Source organism: Gracilinanus agilis, chromosome 1 (assembly GCF_016433145.1).
Source record: "Gracilinanus agilis isolate LMUSP501 chromosome 1, AgileGrace, whole genome shotgun sequence".
Taxonomy (NCBI): Eukaryota; Metazoa; Chordata; class Mammalia; order Didelphimorphia; family Didelphidae; genus Gracilinanus; species Gracilinanus agilis.
In genome coordinates, this window is record NC_058130.1 from 796,621,562 (window position 1) to 796,639,163 (window position 17,602).

At 41.4% G+C, this 17,602-nt stretch overlaps 1 protein-coding gene across 1 annotated transcript; it reads left to right on the forward strand.

Annotated features, from left to right (window-relative positions):
• Positions 1-2,837: 2,837 nt before the first annotated feature.
• LOC123246224 (zinc finger protein 665-like) lies at positions 2,838-5,436 on the forward strand (the record flags this gene model as incomplete). The annotated part of the gene is made up of 2 exons (XM_044675158.1): positions 2,838-3,648; positions 3,733-5,436. Coding segments are annotated over 2 exons (1,530 nt in total), but the record flags the coding sequence as incomplete, so codon positions are not given.
• Positions 5,437-17,602: the final 12,166 nt, after the last annotated feature.

Consider the following 17,602-nt stretch of genomic DNA (forward strand, 5'->3'; position numbering starts at 1 on the left):
TACAGTGTGTAGACAGCTGTGGAGGAACAAAGGCTATTCCAGAGAAACTGGGGCCAGTGTCAGAGGAAAGCCCCCAGAATGAAGGCCTGAGAGGGGCTTCTCATAGAAGGAGGACCTGGGCTGAGACCTGAAAGAAGCTGGAGGGGAAATGGTGGGGAACTCCCGGCATAGGGACAGGGAGAGTGGGGAAACCCCGGACAAGTGAAGGTAGCGTGGCTCTGCCCTCGGTAAGTTCTAGGCGCCCCCCATGCCCAAATGACAGAGCAGGAATATATAAGCAGCGCCAGGAGTGAGAGAACAAGCAGAGCTTCGAGACTGCGGAAGGGCTAGAACAAGTGACCGCACTGAGCAAGAGGAGAAGGAGGTTATGTAAGGAGGTTAAATATCAAATTCGACACTAAAGCTCAAAAATTCAGCTGAAAACATTTCAGTGCAGGAGAGGGGGGGTCTCCCTCCACACAGAGAGACTCGGGGACTTTAACAGCCTGGGGACCAGGGTGACATGGCAGCCAAAGAAGTCACTATGTGGGAGACATCATTTCCAGAGCCAGGAACTCGGGTCTGCCTTGACCGAGCTTCTTCCTGTCCCTAGGAACAAAATTGATGCCCATTGACTGGGAAATCATTGGCTAAATTTTAGCATATTAAATGTGGTGAGGCAGCAAAATGCATAGAGCACCAGACTTGGAGTCAGGAAGACCTGAGTTCAAATACTGCCTCCTATACTGCTAGCTTTGTGACTGTGGGCAAATCGCTTCGTCTCTCAGTATTCCCATTTGTAAAAAGAGGCCAATAATAGTACCTACTTCACAGGTCATTGATGTCATTCCATTTGTTCCATATAGCACACGTAAAGTATTCTGCAAACCTTAAAGCTATATATAAGTACTAGCTATTATTAATATTAATACTAGTACATCATAGAATTCAGAGGAGCACGGGAAGTCCTGTAGTAGCTGATGCAGAATAAAGACAACAGGATTAGGAGAATGATAATTCAAAGAAAGTAGCACCAGATATCCTCTTAACTCAAATGTAAGGACCAATCTTGGGATGAAAACATCCTTACCTCTTTGTAGAGAATGATGTCTGTTGGCGTAGACACAGGCACTGTGCCAGGGATCTCCTTTAACTGTTTTGCTTTGTTCAACAGAATATAGGAGGGTGAATCATGGGAAAGGAGTGCAGTGATAAAACCCCAAAACAAGAATTAAACAAAATCCACATAAAAGAGTAAAAGGTCTAGAATGTTAGAGACAGGTAGGTGATATAGTGGATAGAATGCTGGACTTGGAGACTGTAAGACTTCAGTTCAAATCTGCCCTCAGGCACTTACTTGGTCCTTTTTCCCTGACACCTGAGGCCTGTCCTTAAGGACCACAAAGACCCCAGTCCCTTCTACTATGGGCTTTCTCTTATTTTTTTTTCTCCCTCCCTCCTTTGTGCTTTCCTCTGGAGTTTTGGATTTTAGATCTCAGGCCTATTTTCCACCCTCCTCTCTTTTCTTTGTTAATATTCAATTTTGTGACCTTAGGCAAGTCATTTAACCTCTACCCTGCCCCAGTTTCTCAATATGTAAGTTGGGTATAATGATAGCACCTATCTCCCAGAATTATTAAGTTAAGAGATAGTTGTAAATCTCTCAGATACATAGCTATGTTAAGGGAAATAATTTAAAATGATTGGAGTAAAAGACCAGGTATGTATTATCCAGCAGTAACTATGAAAGCTATCTAGTCCTTTAAACAAGTAGTTCAAAATCAGTGGATTGGATGAGATGTAATCAAGACCTACAAGCAAATGTTAATCTAGCATTTGACAACTTGTATAAATTGCAAGAAGTGAGATCCTAGTCAGGGTGAACTGCTTGGAACCTTGGAATGCAATTTTGAGGAAAATAGAGCAATCTAACAAGGACCTGTGCTTCCATCAGTGTGATAATTTTCTCCATCAATGGAGATGGCATGCTTTGTTTCAAAGTTGTCTGAGATACAGAGAGATTAAATTATCTGGTAACAAAACTAATAAAGGAAAGAGGAGGAATTTGAACCTAATTTGAGTTAAAGCCAAACACTATCCATTATACCATAGTGCCTCTGTGAAAATATATGCTTAGAAGGTGGTTTTTTTTCCTTGATAGAGAATATGACAAAATTCCATGTTTGTGAGGAGGAACAATAGTTACATTTTTTTAATGTCTTTCAGATTGGAGAGCTAGGCCTGAAACCATGAAGTCAGCTCTAAAGCTAAGTATTTTAGCACAAGAATCATTCCAAGAAAGAATTACAGGGAACAGTACCTGTATCTCCAAAATAGAAAAGACCTGGAAATCTGATGCCAAGAGGCGGCAGAGCCAGAAGAAACATTTTCAGCAAGTAAAAGTCACCCCAAAGAAATCTCATAATAAACTAAGAGTCCAAGAATATAATAAGCTTGGCAGTAGCATCCATCGGGGGCTGAACATTTTTCTACAACAGAGAATATGTGTGGGAAAGAGTCTCTGTAAATATGATACACTTAAAAAGTACTTCAGACTATATACAGACTTAAGAAAATATAACAGAATCTGTGCAAAAAAGATATTTTCTAAGTATGATGAATATGGGAAATCTTTCAGGGATACTTCAGAAATCACTGAAAAACATAGACTGTATATTGGAGAAAAGCATTATCAAGGTAATGAATATGGGAAAAACTTCTACCAGCATATACTGCTTAGTCATCCTAATAGAATTCATACAGGAAAGAAGTTTTATGAATGTAGTGAATGTGGGAAAGCCTTTCGGTGGAAATCACGGCTTATTAAACATCAGAGAATTCATACTGGAGAGAAACCTTATGAATGTATTGAATGTGGGAAGGCCTTTCAACAGAGAGTACAACTTACCCAACATCAGACAGTTCATACTGGAAAGAAACCTTATGAATGTAATGAATGTGGGAAAGCTTTTCGTTTAAACACAGGACTTATTCATCATCAAACAATTCATACTGGAGAGAAATCTTTTAAATGTAATGAATGTGGGAAGGCCTTCTCTGTAAGTACATATCTTACCCAGCATCAGAGAATTCATACTGGAGAGAAACCTTATAAATGTAAGATTTGTGGGAAGGCCTTCCGCCTGAGTACAGGACTTACTCAACATAAAACAATTCATACTGGAGAGAAACCTTACAAATGTAATGAATGTGGGAAGGCCTTCCGTCTAAGAACACAGCTTGCTGAACATCAGACCGTTCATACTGGAGAGAAGCCTTATGAATGTCTTGAATGTGGGAAGACTTTTCGCTTGAACACAGGACTTACACAGCATCAGACAATTCATACTGGAGAGAAACCTTATGAGTGCAATGAATGTGGAAAGGCCTTTAGCCAAAGAGCAGATCTTATTCGACATCATAGAATTCATACTGGAGAGAAACCTTATGAGTGTAATGAATGTGGGAAGGCCTTCCGCTTGAGAACACAGCTTACTGAACATCAGACCATTCATACTGGAGAAAAGCCTTATGAATGTATTGAATGTGGGAAAGCTTTCCGCCTGAGCACAGGTCTTACTCAACATCAGATAGTTCATACTGGAGAGAAACCTTATGAATGTAAGGAATGTGGGAAAGCCTTCAGTCAAAGGGCAGAACTTACCCGACATCACAGAATTCATACAGGGGAGAAGATTTACAAATGTGATGAATGTGGCAAGGACTTCCGATGGAGCAGAGGACTTACGCTACATCGAAAAATTCATAGTGGAGAAAAACCTTATGAATGCAATGAATGCGGGAAGGCCTTCCCCCTGAGCTCATATCTCACTCAGCACCAGAGAATTCACACTGGAGAGAAATGTTATAAATGTGACGAATGTGGAAAGGCCTTTCCCTTGAGCTCACAACTTACTCAGCACCAGAGAATTCATACTGGAGAGAAACCTTATAAATGTAAAGTTTGTGGGAAAGCCTTCCGCCTGAGCCAAGGACTTACTCAACATCAAACAATTCATACTGGTGAGAAACGGTATGAATGTAATGAATGTGGGAAAACCTTTCGCCAAAGGACAGGACTTACTGAACATCAGACAATTCACACTGGTGAGAAACCGTACGAATGTAGTGAATGTAGGAAGGCTTTTCGGCTGAGAGCACAACTCTCCCATCATCAGAAAATTCATACGGGTGAGAGACCTTTTGAATGTAACGAGTGTGGGAAGGCCTTTAACCACCGACCAGAACTTAAACGGCATACCAGAATTCATACTGGAGAAAAACCGTATGAGTGTAATGAATGTGGGAATGCCTTTCGCCTTAGTACACACCTAACTCGACATAGGAGGATTCATACTGGCGAGAAACCTTATGAATGTAATGAATGTGTTTTGTCATTCCGCTTAAAAACACAGCTTACTCAACATCAGAAAATTCATACTGGAAAGAAACTCTACGAATGCCATGATTAAAGGGAGACTTTTTTCCAAAACAAACATTACTCAATGTCAGCTCCTGTTGAAGACAGAAATCTAGTGAAAATGGTGATCATGGAAGCATGTCTAGCCAGAGTCCAAACCTAAAAGTCAGATCATTTATATTGGAAGGTCATATGAATTTTAGGAACATGAGGAATTTTACCCTAGCACTAATTAACTGAAAATGAGAGAACTCAGACTAAAGGAATGTCCTATAGATTGAGCAGGTTCCAGTGTATTTTTCAAAGCAGCTCTCCTAAACCCTTTCTCCCTTCTTGCCTACCTTCCACAAACCCCACATGTACTGCATTAGACTTAATTTAATGGCAAAAGAATCACAATCTGACAGGCTCTCACTTCAATTTCATACCTTGGGACTCTGGAATTGTCAAGCATACTTTCCTCCTTTTTAGCCGTAAAAGAAGAGGTACTCTTGTTCTTTATAAATGTGGAAAGACAGCACAAAACAGAATTTAAATGTTCCAGCATTCATACTGGAGAGAAATCTTATGAATAGAATCAACATGAAGATTTCAGGGCTATTAATCACTTTAAAAATAAGTTTTTATAAATATCTTCTTATATCATAATTGTCCCAAGTAGTCCTCCTAGGTAGTCCTCTTGTATAATAAATAGTATTTTTTAGAAAGGAAAAAAAGTCAGCACAACTATTTCATGCAAAAAAAAAAAAAAAAAAAGCCCAATACCTGTGCAGTGTGTAACACCTGCCCATGTGGGAACCGCACATCCACAAATGGGCAGGTAAGGAGTGGCCTCCCATCTGTCTTTGAGTACTGCTGGATCTTTATCATTTTGCTACATTTCTTTTTGGTATGTTGGTGTCTCATCCTTTCCATATATGTCATTTGATTACTGTATATGTTTGTTTTCTTGGTTCAGTCAGACTTGAGAATCCAGATTAAGTTGCATAAATGAGGAAGTGTATAAATCCATGTGCATTTCCTTCAGAAGCTATTCCTTTTCCTTCCTCCTCAAGTTTTTAACCTTTTTTTAAAAAAAAAAAATCTTTACCTTCTATCTTAGAAGCATTACTAGGTATCAGTTCCAAAGCAGAAGAGTCATAAGGGCTAGGCAATTGGAGTTAAATGACTTACCCAGGATCACACAGCTAGGAAGTGTCTGAGGCCAGAGTTTGAGCCCTGACTCTCATCTACTGAGAGCCACCTAGCTGCCCCTTCCAGTAACCTCTTTCCCAGTTCCACACATACTGCAGCTGACATAAAACTCTTGGATTTACCAAGGAAATTGTGACAATCTAGTGCTTGTTCAGACCTCCATACCCCACTCCTCAGAGATTCCTGTAATTATCAAGTGTTCTTCCTTCTATTATAGGTATCCTTGCACCTTGTCAAGGTTAATTCCTTATCTTGTGCCTTTGGTCCCAAACCCTTTTGCCAACTCCAGGATCTCATTCCAGTAATCATATTCTCTCATGCATTTTCAGGTTATCCCTTCCAATTCTGTCTTTTCTAGCTGTCTACAATTAAATTCTTCCCTTCTGTTATATTTATCACATGCACATTTCCCAGTCAATTGCCAAAATCGTACTGTTTCTGACTCTGAAATATTCCACTGACATAGGACTTCCTTAATTCAGCTTCTTATCACCTGGCCTATTGCAGTAACCCTCCTCTCTGGTCTCCCTGCCGGAAGTGAATGAATGAAGAATGTGTTAAGCAGTAACCATACTCCAAACACAATGCTAAGTGCTGGGAATACAAATACAAATAGTTCCTGCCTTCATGATCTCCTCTTTAACTATGTAAAGTTAGCACATGGTGGGAAACAGTAATCAGAGAGATGGCAATTTGGAGTCCAGAGGACCAGTAGTAGACACGGCTTTTCTAAGGTAAGCTTTGGCTTGCTTACTATTTACACCTAGAGCTTGATATTGGAGAAAGGCATGGCCAGTGGCATGCAGATGGCCACAGGAAGAGACCTGATGGGACTGGGCCCTGGTAGGTAAGGTCGAGTGGTGGTGTTCAGCTGTGTCCTACTCTTCATGACCCCATGAACTGTAGCACACCAGGCCCTTCTATCCTCTACTTTCTTTGGTTTATCCAGGTTCTTTTCCATGACATGATTTACCCATCTTATCTCCAGCCAGTCTTTTCCAATGTGATCTGTCAGTATTTGTCCTTCCAGAAGAGTCTGAATTTCATTAAGTATTGACTTTTGATCTTGCTGCCCAAGGTTGAGTACTTATCCATGAAGAGCCCAGGGTGACAAAGGTGACTGTCTCCAGACCATCCCTGATGGCGATTTTTCATAAAAGCACAGACTTATGCATGCCTGACAGTGTCCTACACTATGCCTGATTTAATCACTAGAAAAATCTAAGCTGTTCACCTAGATGTCAAACTCAAATACAAACAAATCTCTGTGCCCACATATTGATTTAGAAACCACAAATTTGTGTATTGTGTCGTATTTTTGTTTTGTTCAACTTTTCCCAGTTATATTTGTACCTGGTTTGGTTGCCCTCTGACTTAGATTTCCCTTTTTTCTCCATCTGTCATCACTCCCCACACACACTTTTTCCAGGGTCTAAGGAAGAGATGGCCCTTTTTGTCAAGACTAGCCCTTCTGTGTATACCCTAAATCTCATCCTTTTTTTCCTTTTTTTTTTTTTTTAAGCCCTTACCTTCTATCTTAGAATCAATACTGTGTATTGATTCAACTCAGAAGAGTGCTAAGGGCTAAGCGGTAGGGGTTAAGGGACCTGCCCATTCACACAGCTGGGATGTGTCAGGCCAGACTTGAACCCAGTGCCTTCCATCTCTAAATTAACTCTAAATCCACTGAGTCACCTGGCTGCCCCCTTTTACTTTACTTCTAATGGATGGAACCAAATATCACCCTCCCTTTCTAATCAATTTCTCCTTATCTACTGGTGCTTTTCCTGATGGGTATAAGTATTCCCCAATCTCATCCATGTCTGCCCACCATAATCCTGAATTTCTCCTTCTTGAGTAAATGACTTCTATGCAGTGTTTCTGTATCCATCTTCTAAAGCATTTGCTATCTGGATTGATACCTCATCGTTAAGCTGAAACTTTTCTCTGAGGTTACTGGTGAGCTCCCGATCATCAAACCTAATGGCCTGTTCTCAATCCTCAATACTTCTGCAGCACTAACTTGCACTGTTTGCTGCCTTTTCCTCTGAGATACTCTCTGCTCTCCCAATTTCAGTGGTTCCATCCTCCTGGTTGTCCTACCTTTCTGACCACCCCTATCTTTCTTACTAGATACTCATTCGTGTTGTGCCCTCTTAATAGGGTGTCCCCTATTCCCTACACTCTCACCAAGTGATCTTGCCAGCTCGGAGTACTCAGTAATCTATGCAGATGATTCTCAGATCTCCATCTTCAAGCCTAGCCTCCACCTGGAGCTCCACTTCCACATGACCAACTACCTGTTGAGCACCTAAACTGGATGCCTTACTGACATCTTGGACTGAGCACGCCCAAAGCAGAGAACCTGGTCCCACTCCTCACCCCTCTTCCAAACTTCACTGTGCCTGTTGAGGGCGCCACCAGCTTCAGTCATCCAGGTTTGCCATCCCAGCGAGAGCTGACTTCATGTCACTCAAATCCTGTCCCACTTGTTGCAAATCTTGTCTTTTCCCCTACAGACAACCCCTTCCCTTCATTTGCACAACCACCACCATCGTTAAGCTACTCATCACCACTGCCTTCTAATTGGTCCTCCCGTCTCAAGTCTCCACTCCAACCCATCCTCCACACAACTGCCTGAACGAAATTTTTTAAAGTTTATTATTCCAAACTTGACAAACATGAACATTTCCATATACGAGAATAGAAGGATTTTATAGGAAACTGTGAATCTATAGTGTACAGCTTTGAAAGTATTTAATAAATTTAGATAAATTCTAAAACGGCTCTGTGTTTCACTCTGTAACTTTCTGTTCTCTTTCGTGTATTTTGAAAAAGGTTTTATTGATGCTACTTTTTTTCACTATCTTTACTGAGCTACCTCCCCCACCCACTTGCAGCAAAATGCTTCCCTTAGAAGAGATCCAAAGTCATTTTTCCCAAGTGCAGATTTGGCCCTGCCACCCCTCTACTCAATACCAACCCTCAAGAGTTCCTCATTACGGCAAGGGTGAACTTCTCTGTTTACCTGGCATGGACCTGCAGGGTTTCCTCCCATATTTGCACATTTCTGCCATGTTATTGGCCTCCATGTGCTCCTGCCATCCTGGCCCCTGTTACTCACTTCTCTGCCTTTACAATGGCTGTGCGCCATTCCTAAAATAACTTTCTTGTTCATTAGGAGGAGCTTCCTAGTCCCCCCAAAGAGCCTCCACTCGGGGCATTTTCCATCTGCTCTGTGCATTAGAGTATGAGGGCAGGAACTGTCCACTGTCCCCTGCTCACCCTCCTGATCCTGCTGTAGAGTTTTAGAACTCAACTGAACAAAAAGCATTTATTTCTTCTCTGCATACTGGGGATGAGAACTCTGAGCGAGCCAGACATCCTGATAGGGGAAGGCAGCCCATGAGGAGGCCAGAGGGAGCAGTGATTACACTCGTCCTTCTCGGGGTCACAGCACCTTTGCGGATGCTTCTGTGCTAGTGGGCGCACAAGTGACTTCTGCCACGCAGCTCCAATCAGCCAGGAATGGGGCCTCTCGAGGTTTCCTGGACACTTCACCCAAGATTGGCAGAGAACAAAAAGAAAGGGGGATGATCACTACCACACACGGCCCGGTGGGCAGCTGCCTCGTCTCCCATCAGATTCTTAGCATTAGGTCTAGCTGATGCCAGAAAGGACAAGATCCAAGATCGGGAGAGTAGGTCTGCCCTTTGGCAAACAAATCAAATTCCACGTCAGCAGGCAGCTAGAGGCCTTTTTCTCTCAGACACACTAGCCAGAGGTAGCCCCCAAAGGCCACGTGGTGGACTGGCACCAAGAACAATCCACTTGAAATGGCAAATCTAAGCATGTTCCAAGTCAGGCAGTTAACATTTATTAAGTGCCTACTATGTGCCGGGCACTTTGCTAAGTACTAGAAATAGCAAGACAGTCCTTGTCCTAAAGGAACTCAGGGACTAATGGGAGAGACGACACACAAACAACTGGATATTTAGATGAGCTAAACTTGTGGCATTTATGGAAAAAACCAATAGATAGAAACAGTTTGGTGGCTCAGTGGACAGAGCACCAAGCCTGGAGATGGGAAGTCCTGGGTCCAAATGTGGCCTCAAATACTTCCTTGATATGTGACCCTGGGTAAGTCACTTAACTCCCATGGCCTAACTCCCATGGTATTGATTCTAAAACAGAAGGTAGGGTTTGTTGGGGGAGGGGGGGTTCATTTCAGAAAAAAAAATCAACAGAAGAAAGGCCCTAGCATTAAGGGGGAACAGGAAAGGCTTCTTATCAGGCAGTTGGAGATCCAAGTCTAGAAGAACAGAGAAAATGAGTGCACCATCTGGAGGTAAGTGCACAGGACGGAAAGGATGCAAAGCACAGCTGAGGGCATTTAATCCGAGCTCTTCACTTTATAGATAAAGGGCCCAACGGAGGATTTTCTATTTGATCCAGGAGATACTAGGGAGCCATTGGAATTTACTGAATAGTGGGGTGACACGGTTAGACCCTCTATTCTCTATGCCTGGAAGGTCTGCCTTCTTACTTTCCTTTTCCTTTTCCTTACTTTTTCACTGGTTTCCTGTCTTACCTAATGATGTAGACCAGAGGATAAAATTCAGTGGTGGGACTTGCACTTCCTCTTTACAGACTCTTAGCATGGCACGTGGCTTCATTTTTCTAATTTTTTTTTTTATCCTGGGACTCCATTCTAGGAGCACAGGGCCACAACCAGTAGGCAATGGGTCGCTCAGGGTCACCCAGCTGGGAAGTGTCTGAGCCCGGATTTGAACCTAGGACCTTTCCTCTCTAGGCCTGGCTCTCAATCCACTGAGCTAGCCCAGCTGCCTCTACTTTAGGTTGCAGTTTCTTTAGCAGATGTAGTTTTTACAGGGTGGGGTTGCTAGCCCCACGCCCAACCCTCCTCCTTTTTTCATCCGGGCTAGGGACCGTCCTTGGCCCAGGAGTGGTAAGGGTGGGCAGTAGGGGTCAAGTGACTTGCCCAAGGTCACACAGCTGGAAGTGTCCGAGGCCGGACTTGAACCTAGGACCTCCAGTCTCTAGGCCTGGCTCTCAATCCACTGAGCCACTCAGCTGCCCCCCCATTTTTCTAATGGCTACCAATAAATCTTTTAAAACCATAATATTTAAAAAACTATCCTTTAATATTCATTTTCTTACACTGCCACAGGGACTGACTGCCACAAAGGGTGTGGGGGGGAGCTCTCAGGGGACTCAGGAGTTGCCTTTCCGAGGTTGACCATCTCTGACGAAGCCTCTAAGACATGGACACTAAAGGAGATTCCTGTTTGGCTCCACTCTCTGGGCTCACCACCCCACTGACTGGAGCAGAAACCAGATGAAGGCAACCCTATGGCACACATGCTGGAGTATGCCAGAGGGGGCATGAGGGCTGCAGTTTGGGCACTTGGTCACTTGGGGAGGGCATCACCCCCTTCCTTTGTCAGACTTCTGGTCCTGATTTTTCCTTTAGTCATGGCAAGTGGTGGGTAGCTGCAATGTTGCTGTCCCCATCCTGTATGCTTCTAGGATAGAAGCTACTTCTATGAGACCTTGATTCTGTATCAGGGACTTGTTAGGGTTTTAATTTATTCTTATATTTGGGTATTTAATTATAATAGGTTTTTCAACTTTTCTCCTCTTGTTTTTAGAAGTGATCCATATATTTAATGCTTTTTTAAGATTAAAAAAACCTGATAGCCCAGCTATAAAGCCTGTGGCAGTCTATTCTTGCCATGGTAGATTCAGGTTATGTTAGGATCAGATCCTGGGCAGTCTCTCATCCTCCTGGGTGGGTGGGGGGATTGTGTAATTAGTCTAAAAAATCCAGATCAAAGATCTTTTTAAAATAATTTTAGGAAAAGGTATCGCCAATAAACTGGACCAGGAAAGCAGATCTCCTGGAGAAAATGCTGTGAGGCTCATAAAAGAGGACAGCAATAGAGGATGTTCCTAGTAATCAAACACTATGTTATAAGACTGGATATGATGAACAGAACTAAGTGGGGTAGAGCCCTCAATCCACTTTTGTTCTTCTCGTGCACCATTATTTTATCCTGATTGTAAAAAACTCATTCCAAAGTGGGGAATGCTCCGTGATGTCTCCTTGTCAATATAGCAGTCTTTTTTTTTCTCTCTCTTTTGATTACTCAAACTGTAATTAAACTCTCTATGACATGTACAACATCTTTTGTGCCCTTAGGCACTGGTAAGGCAATCCTAAATTGTATAGACACCATATGTGGAATGATTTATTGGGGAGTGTGAGAAGGGGGATTACCTGTCCCTCCTCTGTCTGGGGATGCTCAGGGTGATGTCAACTCCTGTTGACCACCTGCATCAAGCTCGCATTTGATTGTGTGAAGGAAAAAATTGAGTGAATTGAGTCATGAGGATAGAATGGCAGCTGGAAAAAGACAGCAATAGAGTCAAGAGGTCACAAGATAGGGCAGGGCAGATGTCCCTTGCACTCCCCACCCTGGGCAGCCCACGCAAAAGAGAAAGCCATGATTGGCTCCAGAGACATGTAAGAAAATTCTCTTACAAAGGGTAGATCAGAAAGGGAAACCCTGGGATGGTGTTACTGTGGTTAGTCCAGAGTGTTGATTGGCTAACCCTCAGTTAAGACCCTAACTGACTAATAAGGGAGCTGATGGTTTCTCCCTGCCTAGCTAGACTGTTTATCTTATGTATTCTTAATTCTTTCCTTGTCCTGGCTCTATATGACATGTTCAACTCCCTTACTCTGACTGACCCTGTGTCTTAAGATTCTATTTGTTAGTATCATTTGCCTATCTTGTACAAGGTTAGTAATTATTATACATATTATTTACAAGTTGTATAGTATTCACACTATGATACATTTTGTACAAAATGGGTCCTTGCATAGTGATGTTAGCCACACAAGAAAATCTTATGATCTTCTTATATGGTTAAGATCATATGGGACTCTGTAACTATTTACATATACACAACTATATACATTTCATATTTACATGATCTTCAGACACTCATTTATTTACACAAGATCCATGCTAAGTATCAATTTGTGTTCTGTATCGTGTCTTTTGTGTACTGATGGAAGCATTCACCCCTGATGGAAGTCGTCCTTAGTCTACTACGTTGTCTGTAGAATCTCTCTTCTTTTTTGCATATTTGTGTAGTGTGGCATGCAATCCTATAGTGTGATGTAACATTGTGAATTGTGTAATTGAATCAACAGTCTTAGATAACCCATTTCCTTTGTCCTCTTCCTACAACATTCATTATAGAATTCACAGTTCTTCTAAGTGCCCTTTTCCTTGTACCACTCCTGCTGATGATCTTTGCAGCTTCATGATTTTCTTTTCTTTGGGCCTTCCTCTGTTCTGGAATCATACTTGTCTATTGTCTTATTTGTTGCCGGGTGAATCTCATCTTCTCGTACTGGATCTGTTGTGTGTGTTATTATAATTGTGTTGAATAATTTTTTGTGTATTGCACTGATTTTGAATTTTGCATATGATTTTTTCTTGTAGTTTAATCTTCAGCATCCTCTGTTTCAACAATATCTTGATCTAATTCAGTTTCTATTACCAGGTGTTCTTCATTTGTGTTTCCCTTTACTGGTTTTATGTGCTTTACATGGAACCAAGGATCCCTGTTTTGCACCTTCACACATGTAGGGATTGTTAATAAAATTTTATAAGTTCCTAACCATTTGGAGTCTATTATGGAGTTCCCGATAAAATTTCTTATGTACACCATATCTCGTGGTTTTAAATTAAGGTAAGTCATAATCTAAGGGACCTCTTTGGTGTATCAAGCTGAGCTTGTATAGTTCTTTGAGACTTTCTTGTAGAGCCTTGATGTTGTTAAAAGAATATGATGACCTGAAAGGCTGCATTGGATTTGGTGGGAGAGAAAGCACACTCTCACTCACAGGCCTCTGTGTAGGTGCTGTTGGCAGAATGGCTATGCCTCTCCCCACCTGACAGGCTTGGCTAGACTAAGCCTGTCAGCTGTCAATAGTTGCCCAGGCAGGGAACCACTGAGAAGTTGTATGTGTGGTTAACTTCTCTAGTTCCTCAGGCTGGGGTTGGAATGAATATTGATAAGGGCTATTGGTGCGCTGATCGGATAATGCTGTGGATCTGACTGTGTGAATGACTCCCCTGACTGTGTGAATGACTCCCCTTCCTAAGGGCTTAGATATATTCACCACTCAGGAAAGGTACTTTGTAACAAACCACTATATTTAATTCTAGTTAATGGGGAAGGAACAAGGGGAAGGATGGAGGATTTTGGGAACCCTATTGCTAGTTGTCTAAACAAATGATCAAGCTATGGAGATTTCTATATCAGGTAGAGACTGCAGGTTCTTCACCCTCCCACTAACTCTGGCCTGAATTGGCCAGAGCCAAGCCAAAGATTACGGAAGGCTATTGATGTTCTTCTTGCTATGACAGTAATACTGTTCTCTCTCAGCTCTATTGATGATGGTTGTAATTGCTCTCTAGCTCTCTCAACAAGGCAGTTGGGTTGCAGGTACAGGCCTACCCTCCCTCTCGACCTCCCACCTCCCAAGTTCTGCTCCAGACTAAGTCGCCTTGTGCTGTGCCTGGTGGGTATTTATAGGGTTGGCTCCAACTGACTTTTGCCCTGGCTCACAGCACCTGGGTACATTCCAAGGTCTTCAACTGCCGGTCTTATCACTCAAAAGTGGTGTCCATCTTGTCCCAGAAATTCATTACAACATGAATGCCATTTTGTTTTTTGAAAATTTCAACCTGCAAATTTTCTTGTTGATCATATTTGTTGATGGATTCTTACACTATGCTAAACTAACTTATGTATTCCTATCCCTCTGTGTACCATTCCAAAATAATAAATTCTATCTATACTTATTGTCCTAAAGCTAACTATGCTTTCTTATGTTAAGGACAAAGGATGGGAAAGAATTTAACTGGGAAAGTGTGGGGGTTTGAATACAAGGGTTGCATAGTTTGAATTGAACATGAATGTACAGCACACAATAAACTGTAGCAAAATATAACAATATCTGTGTAATTTGCCCTTACTTATTCTAAACAAATGCATTTCTGCAACAAACTATCTTGTTACTCTCTAGTACCGAATTTCAAATAAACATTTATAACATATAACATTTTTAATCCATTAACTTCTAATCCCTATCTATTATTAGGAAAATTAGTGTATGAGTAAGTTCTTAAACTACATTAGTGTATTAGTTTATTAGTAGCATCTCTAGCTAAGCAACACTATGTAATGTCTGTCTGACATTCTTTATGGAGTATTCTATCCAACATTCATAACTATATTATACTGTCCCTGTGCTAACTAAAATGAACTTTCCTTATCTATGCTTTTCCTATTGGTTGGTAAGCTATTCATTTATTACAAGTTAGTAGCAGTATAATACATATGCACAAGGTTTTTTATGTGATGTTTCAATTAAAGAGAGTAAGTACTGTTTGACCTATCAAGGAACATAAGTTCTCTTGTTTAATATGGCCAATGTACTTTGTACTCAAACTTATTTACATCTATTTACACTATGTACATGTGATGTGATTTTATGTGTCTATGTGTCGGACCTATGACCTAGCATGTTCTGCATGGTTCATACTCATCATCTTCTTTCAGAATCCCTCTGTCCATCAGCTAATGTTCTGATGCATGCATTCTAATGTGGGCATGTGCTAACTTTGTCTTTGATTTGTGTTGAATGTGCGAACCTTGTACCATTCAAACCTAAATCTTGCACAGTTGGTCTTGTTGCTGTTGTGATTCTTCTGGTGAAGTTGTCAAAGTCACATAGGTGTTGCAATAGTTCAGGTCATCATGTAGTCTTTGTGTAATGTCTCTTGTGTTGTCCTTGTGCTGGTCCTGATGTTGTCCCGATGTCTCTGGGTTCTCATCTAGCCTTCATCTGTGCTGGATGCCCATCTTGACTGACATTGACTTGATTGAAGGGTTGCCTTGGATCAGGAACCAGTGTGTGATTGTGTAGTATTGTGTGATGAAAATTTTTTGTGTTGCCACAAAAATTTTTCTTTTTATGTAAGTCTTTAGAGTTTTGTATTGTCATTGATGTTATTTACCTTAGTGTTTATTCTTCATTGTCACTGCTGAGGTCTTGTATGGATAGGCTTTCAGATTGCTGCATTTCATGTGTGATTGAGGTTTCTATGTCTATGTCTATGTCAATACTTTGACTTTTTTTTTCTTTTTTTTTTTAACCCTTAACTTCTGGGTATTGGCTCATAGGTGGAAGAGTGGTGAGGGTGGGCAATGGAGGTCAAGTGACTTGCCCAGGGTCACACAGCTGAGAAGTGTCTGAGGCCAGATTTGAACCTAGGACTTCCCATCTCTAGGCCTGACTCTCAATCCACTACCCAGCTGCTCCCTACTTTGACTATCTTGCTCCCGTTGTTGGTCTATGACTTAGCTGTCTGTTTGGTACTGTGTTTTGTCTATGTCTGTGGTTAGGTCTTTCTGTTGAGGCTCTGTGTCTAAGTTCTTTCTGTTAAGGCTCTTCCTTTGAGGACTTTATGTGTATGTAATGGTACCATGCTTCTTTCCCTATGATTTTGACTGCTGTAGGTGTTACTAGGCTTATTTCATGAGGTCCGAACCATTTTGGTTCTAGTATTGACTTTCTGATAAAGTTTCTGATATAAATTGTGTCTCCAGGTTTAAAATCATGCAAGCTGAAGTCTAATGGAATTCTTTGTTGGATCAAGGCTAAGTGGTGAAGTTCATCTAGCCTTTCCTTTAGTAGAGTGATATACTCATAGATCTTGCACTCTATACCAAGGTGTGACAGGTAATTGGTGTCTTGCGGAGTTTTTCCATGCTATGGTAGTTGCTCACATAGTAACTTGAATGGAGAAAAGTGAATTGAACTATCTGGTTGGCTACACAGTTGGAAAGTGCTATTGGTAGAACATCTGGCCCTTTGAGATGGTTCTCTGTACATACCTTTTCTATCATAGTTTTAAGACTACGACTGGTTCTTTCCACATGCCCAGATGATTGAGGTCTGTATTTGGAACATAGATACCTTTTGATCCTGAGCACCTGGTAGACTTGTCCAAAAATGGAATTGGCAAAGTGACTATCAGAGTCAGACGAAACTATTGCAAGGATAGAGAATCTGGGTATTATTTCTAAGTAGGATCTCAGCTACAAATGTTGCATTGTTCTGCCTGGCTGGGAATGCTTCTGGCCATTTTGTTAATCTGTCAACTATCACTAGTATTGTTATCAATAAAGTGACACTAAAGTTGGTGGGTTTTTCAAAATATTTGGGGAAGCGTCTCTTTAGGACCTCCGTGTCACTTGGGGTGAATGCTTTATATGTTTTCACATGCACTACCCCTTCACCAGGCTGCACAATTGTTCTGTCTACAATTGGTAGGAGAGAGACTACAGCATTTGTGGATGGTTGGTTGTTAGTGGTGGTATTGCTTCCTAGGTACTTTGATTCCACAATCTCTAGTTGGAGAATTGTATGCTTGTCCAATTCTTTTCCTTCTCTTAATTGTTTTAGTACTTGGAACAGTAGTTTGATGTTTTCTACCAGTTCCTGAGAATCAGCATATTTCTTGGTTGTTATTGCTTTGTAATAGTACCACAGGTGAGAGCATACGTTCTTTGAGACCACTAGGAATTGCCAAATCGATAGGGTTATGGCTATGGCAGTTGGGATAAAACAAATACATTCAGCAAGGGTTAGGGCACACCATTTATAATAATCATAGAGGTCTAAAACTTGTTGCACGAAATTGGGATTGTCCTGAACCAAAAATCCATAACACCTTGCATAAATGATCATGACATTATAGATATGCTAGATAAGATGAATGTTATTCTAGCAAGTTTCATTTTGGATATATCAGAAGACTTAAAGTTGTTCGCTAACTTTGCTTGCTAATAAATGTTATCAATAAAGTGACACTAAAGTTGGTGGGTGCTCTCTCTTAA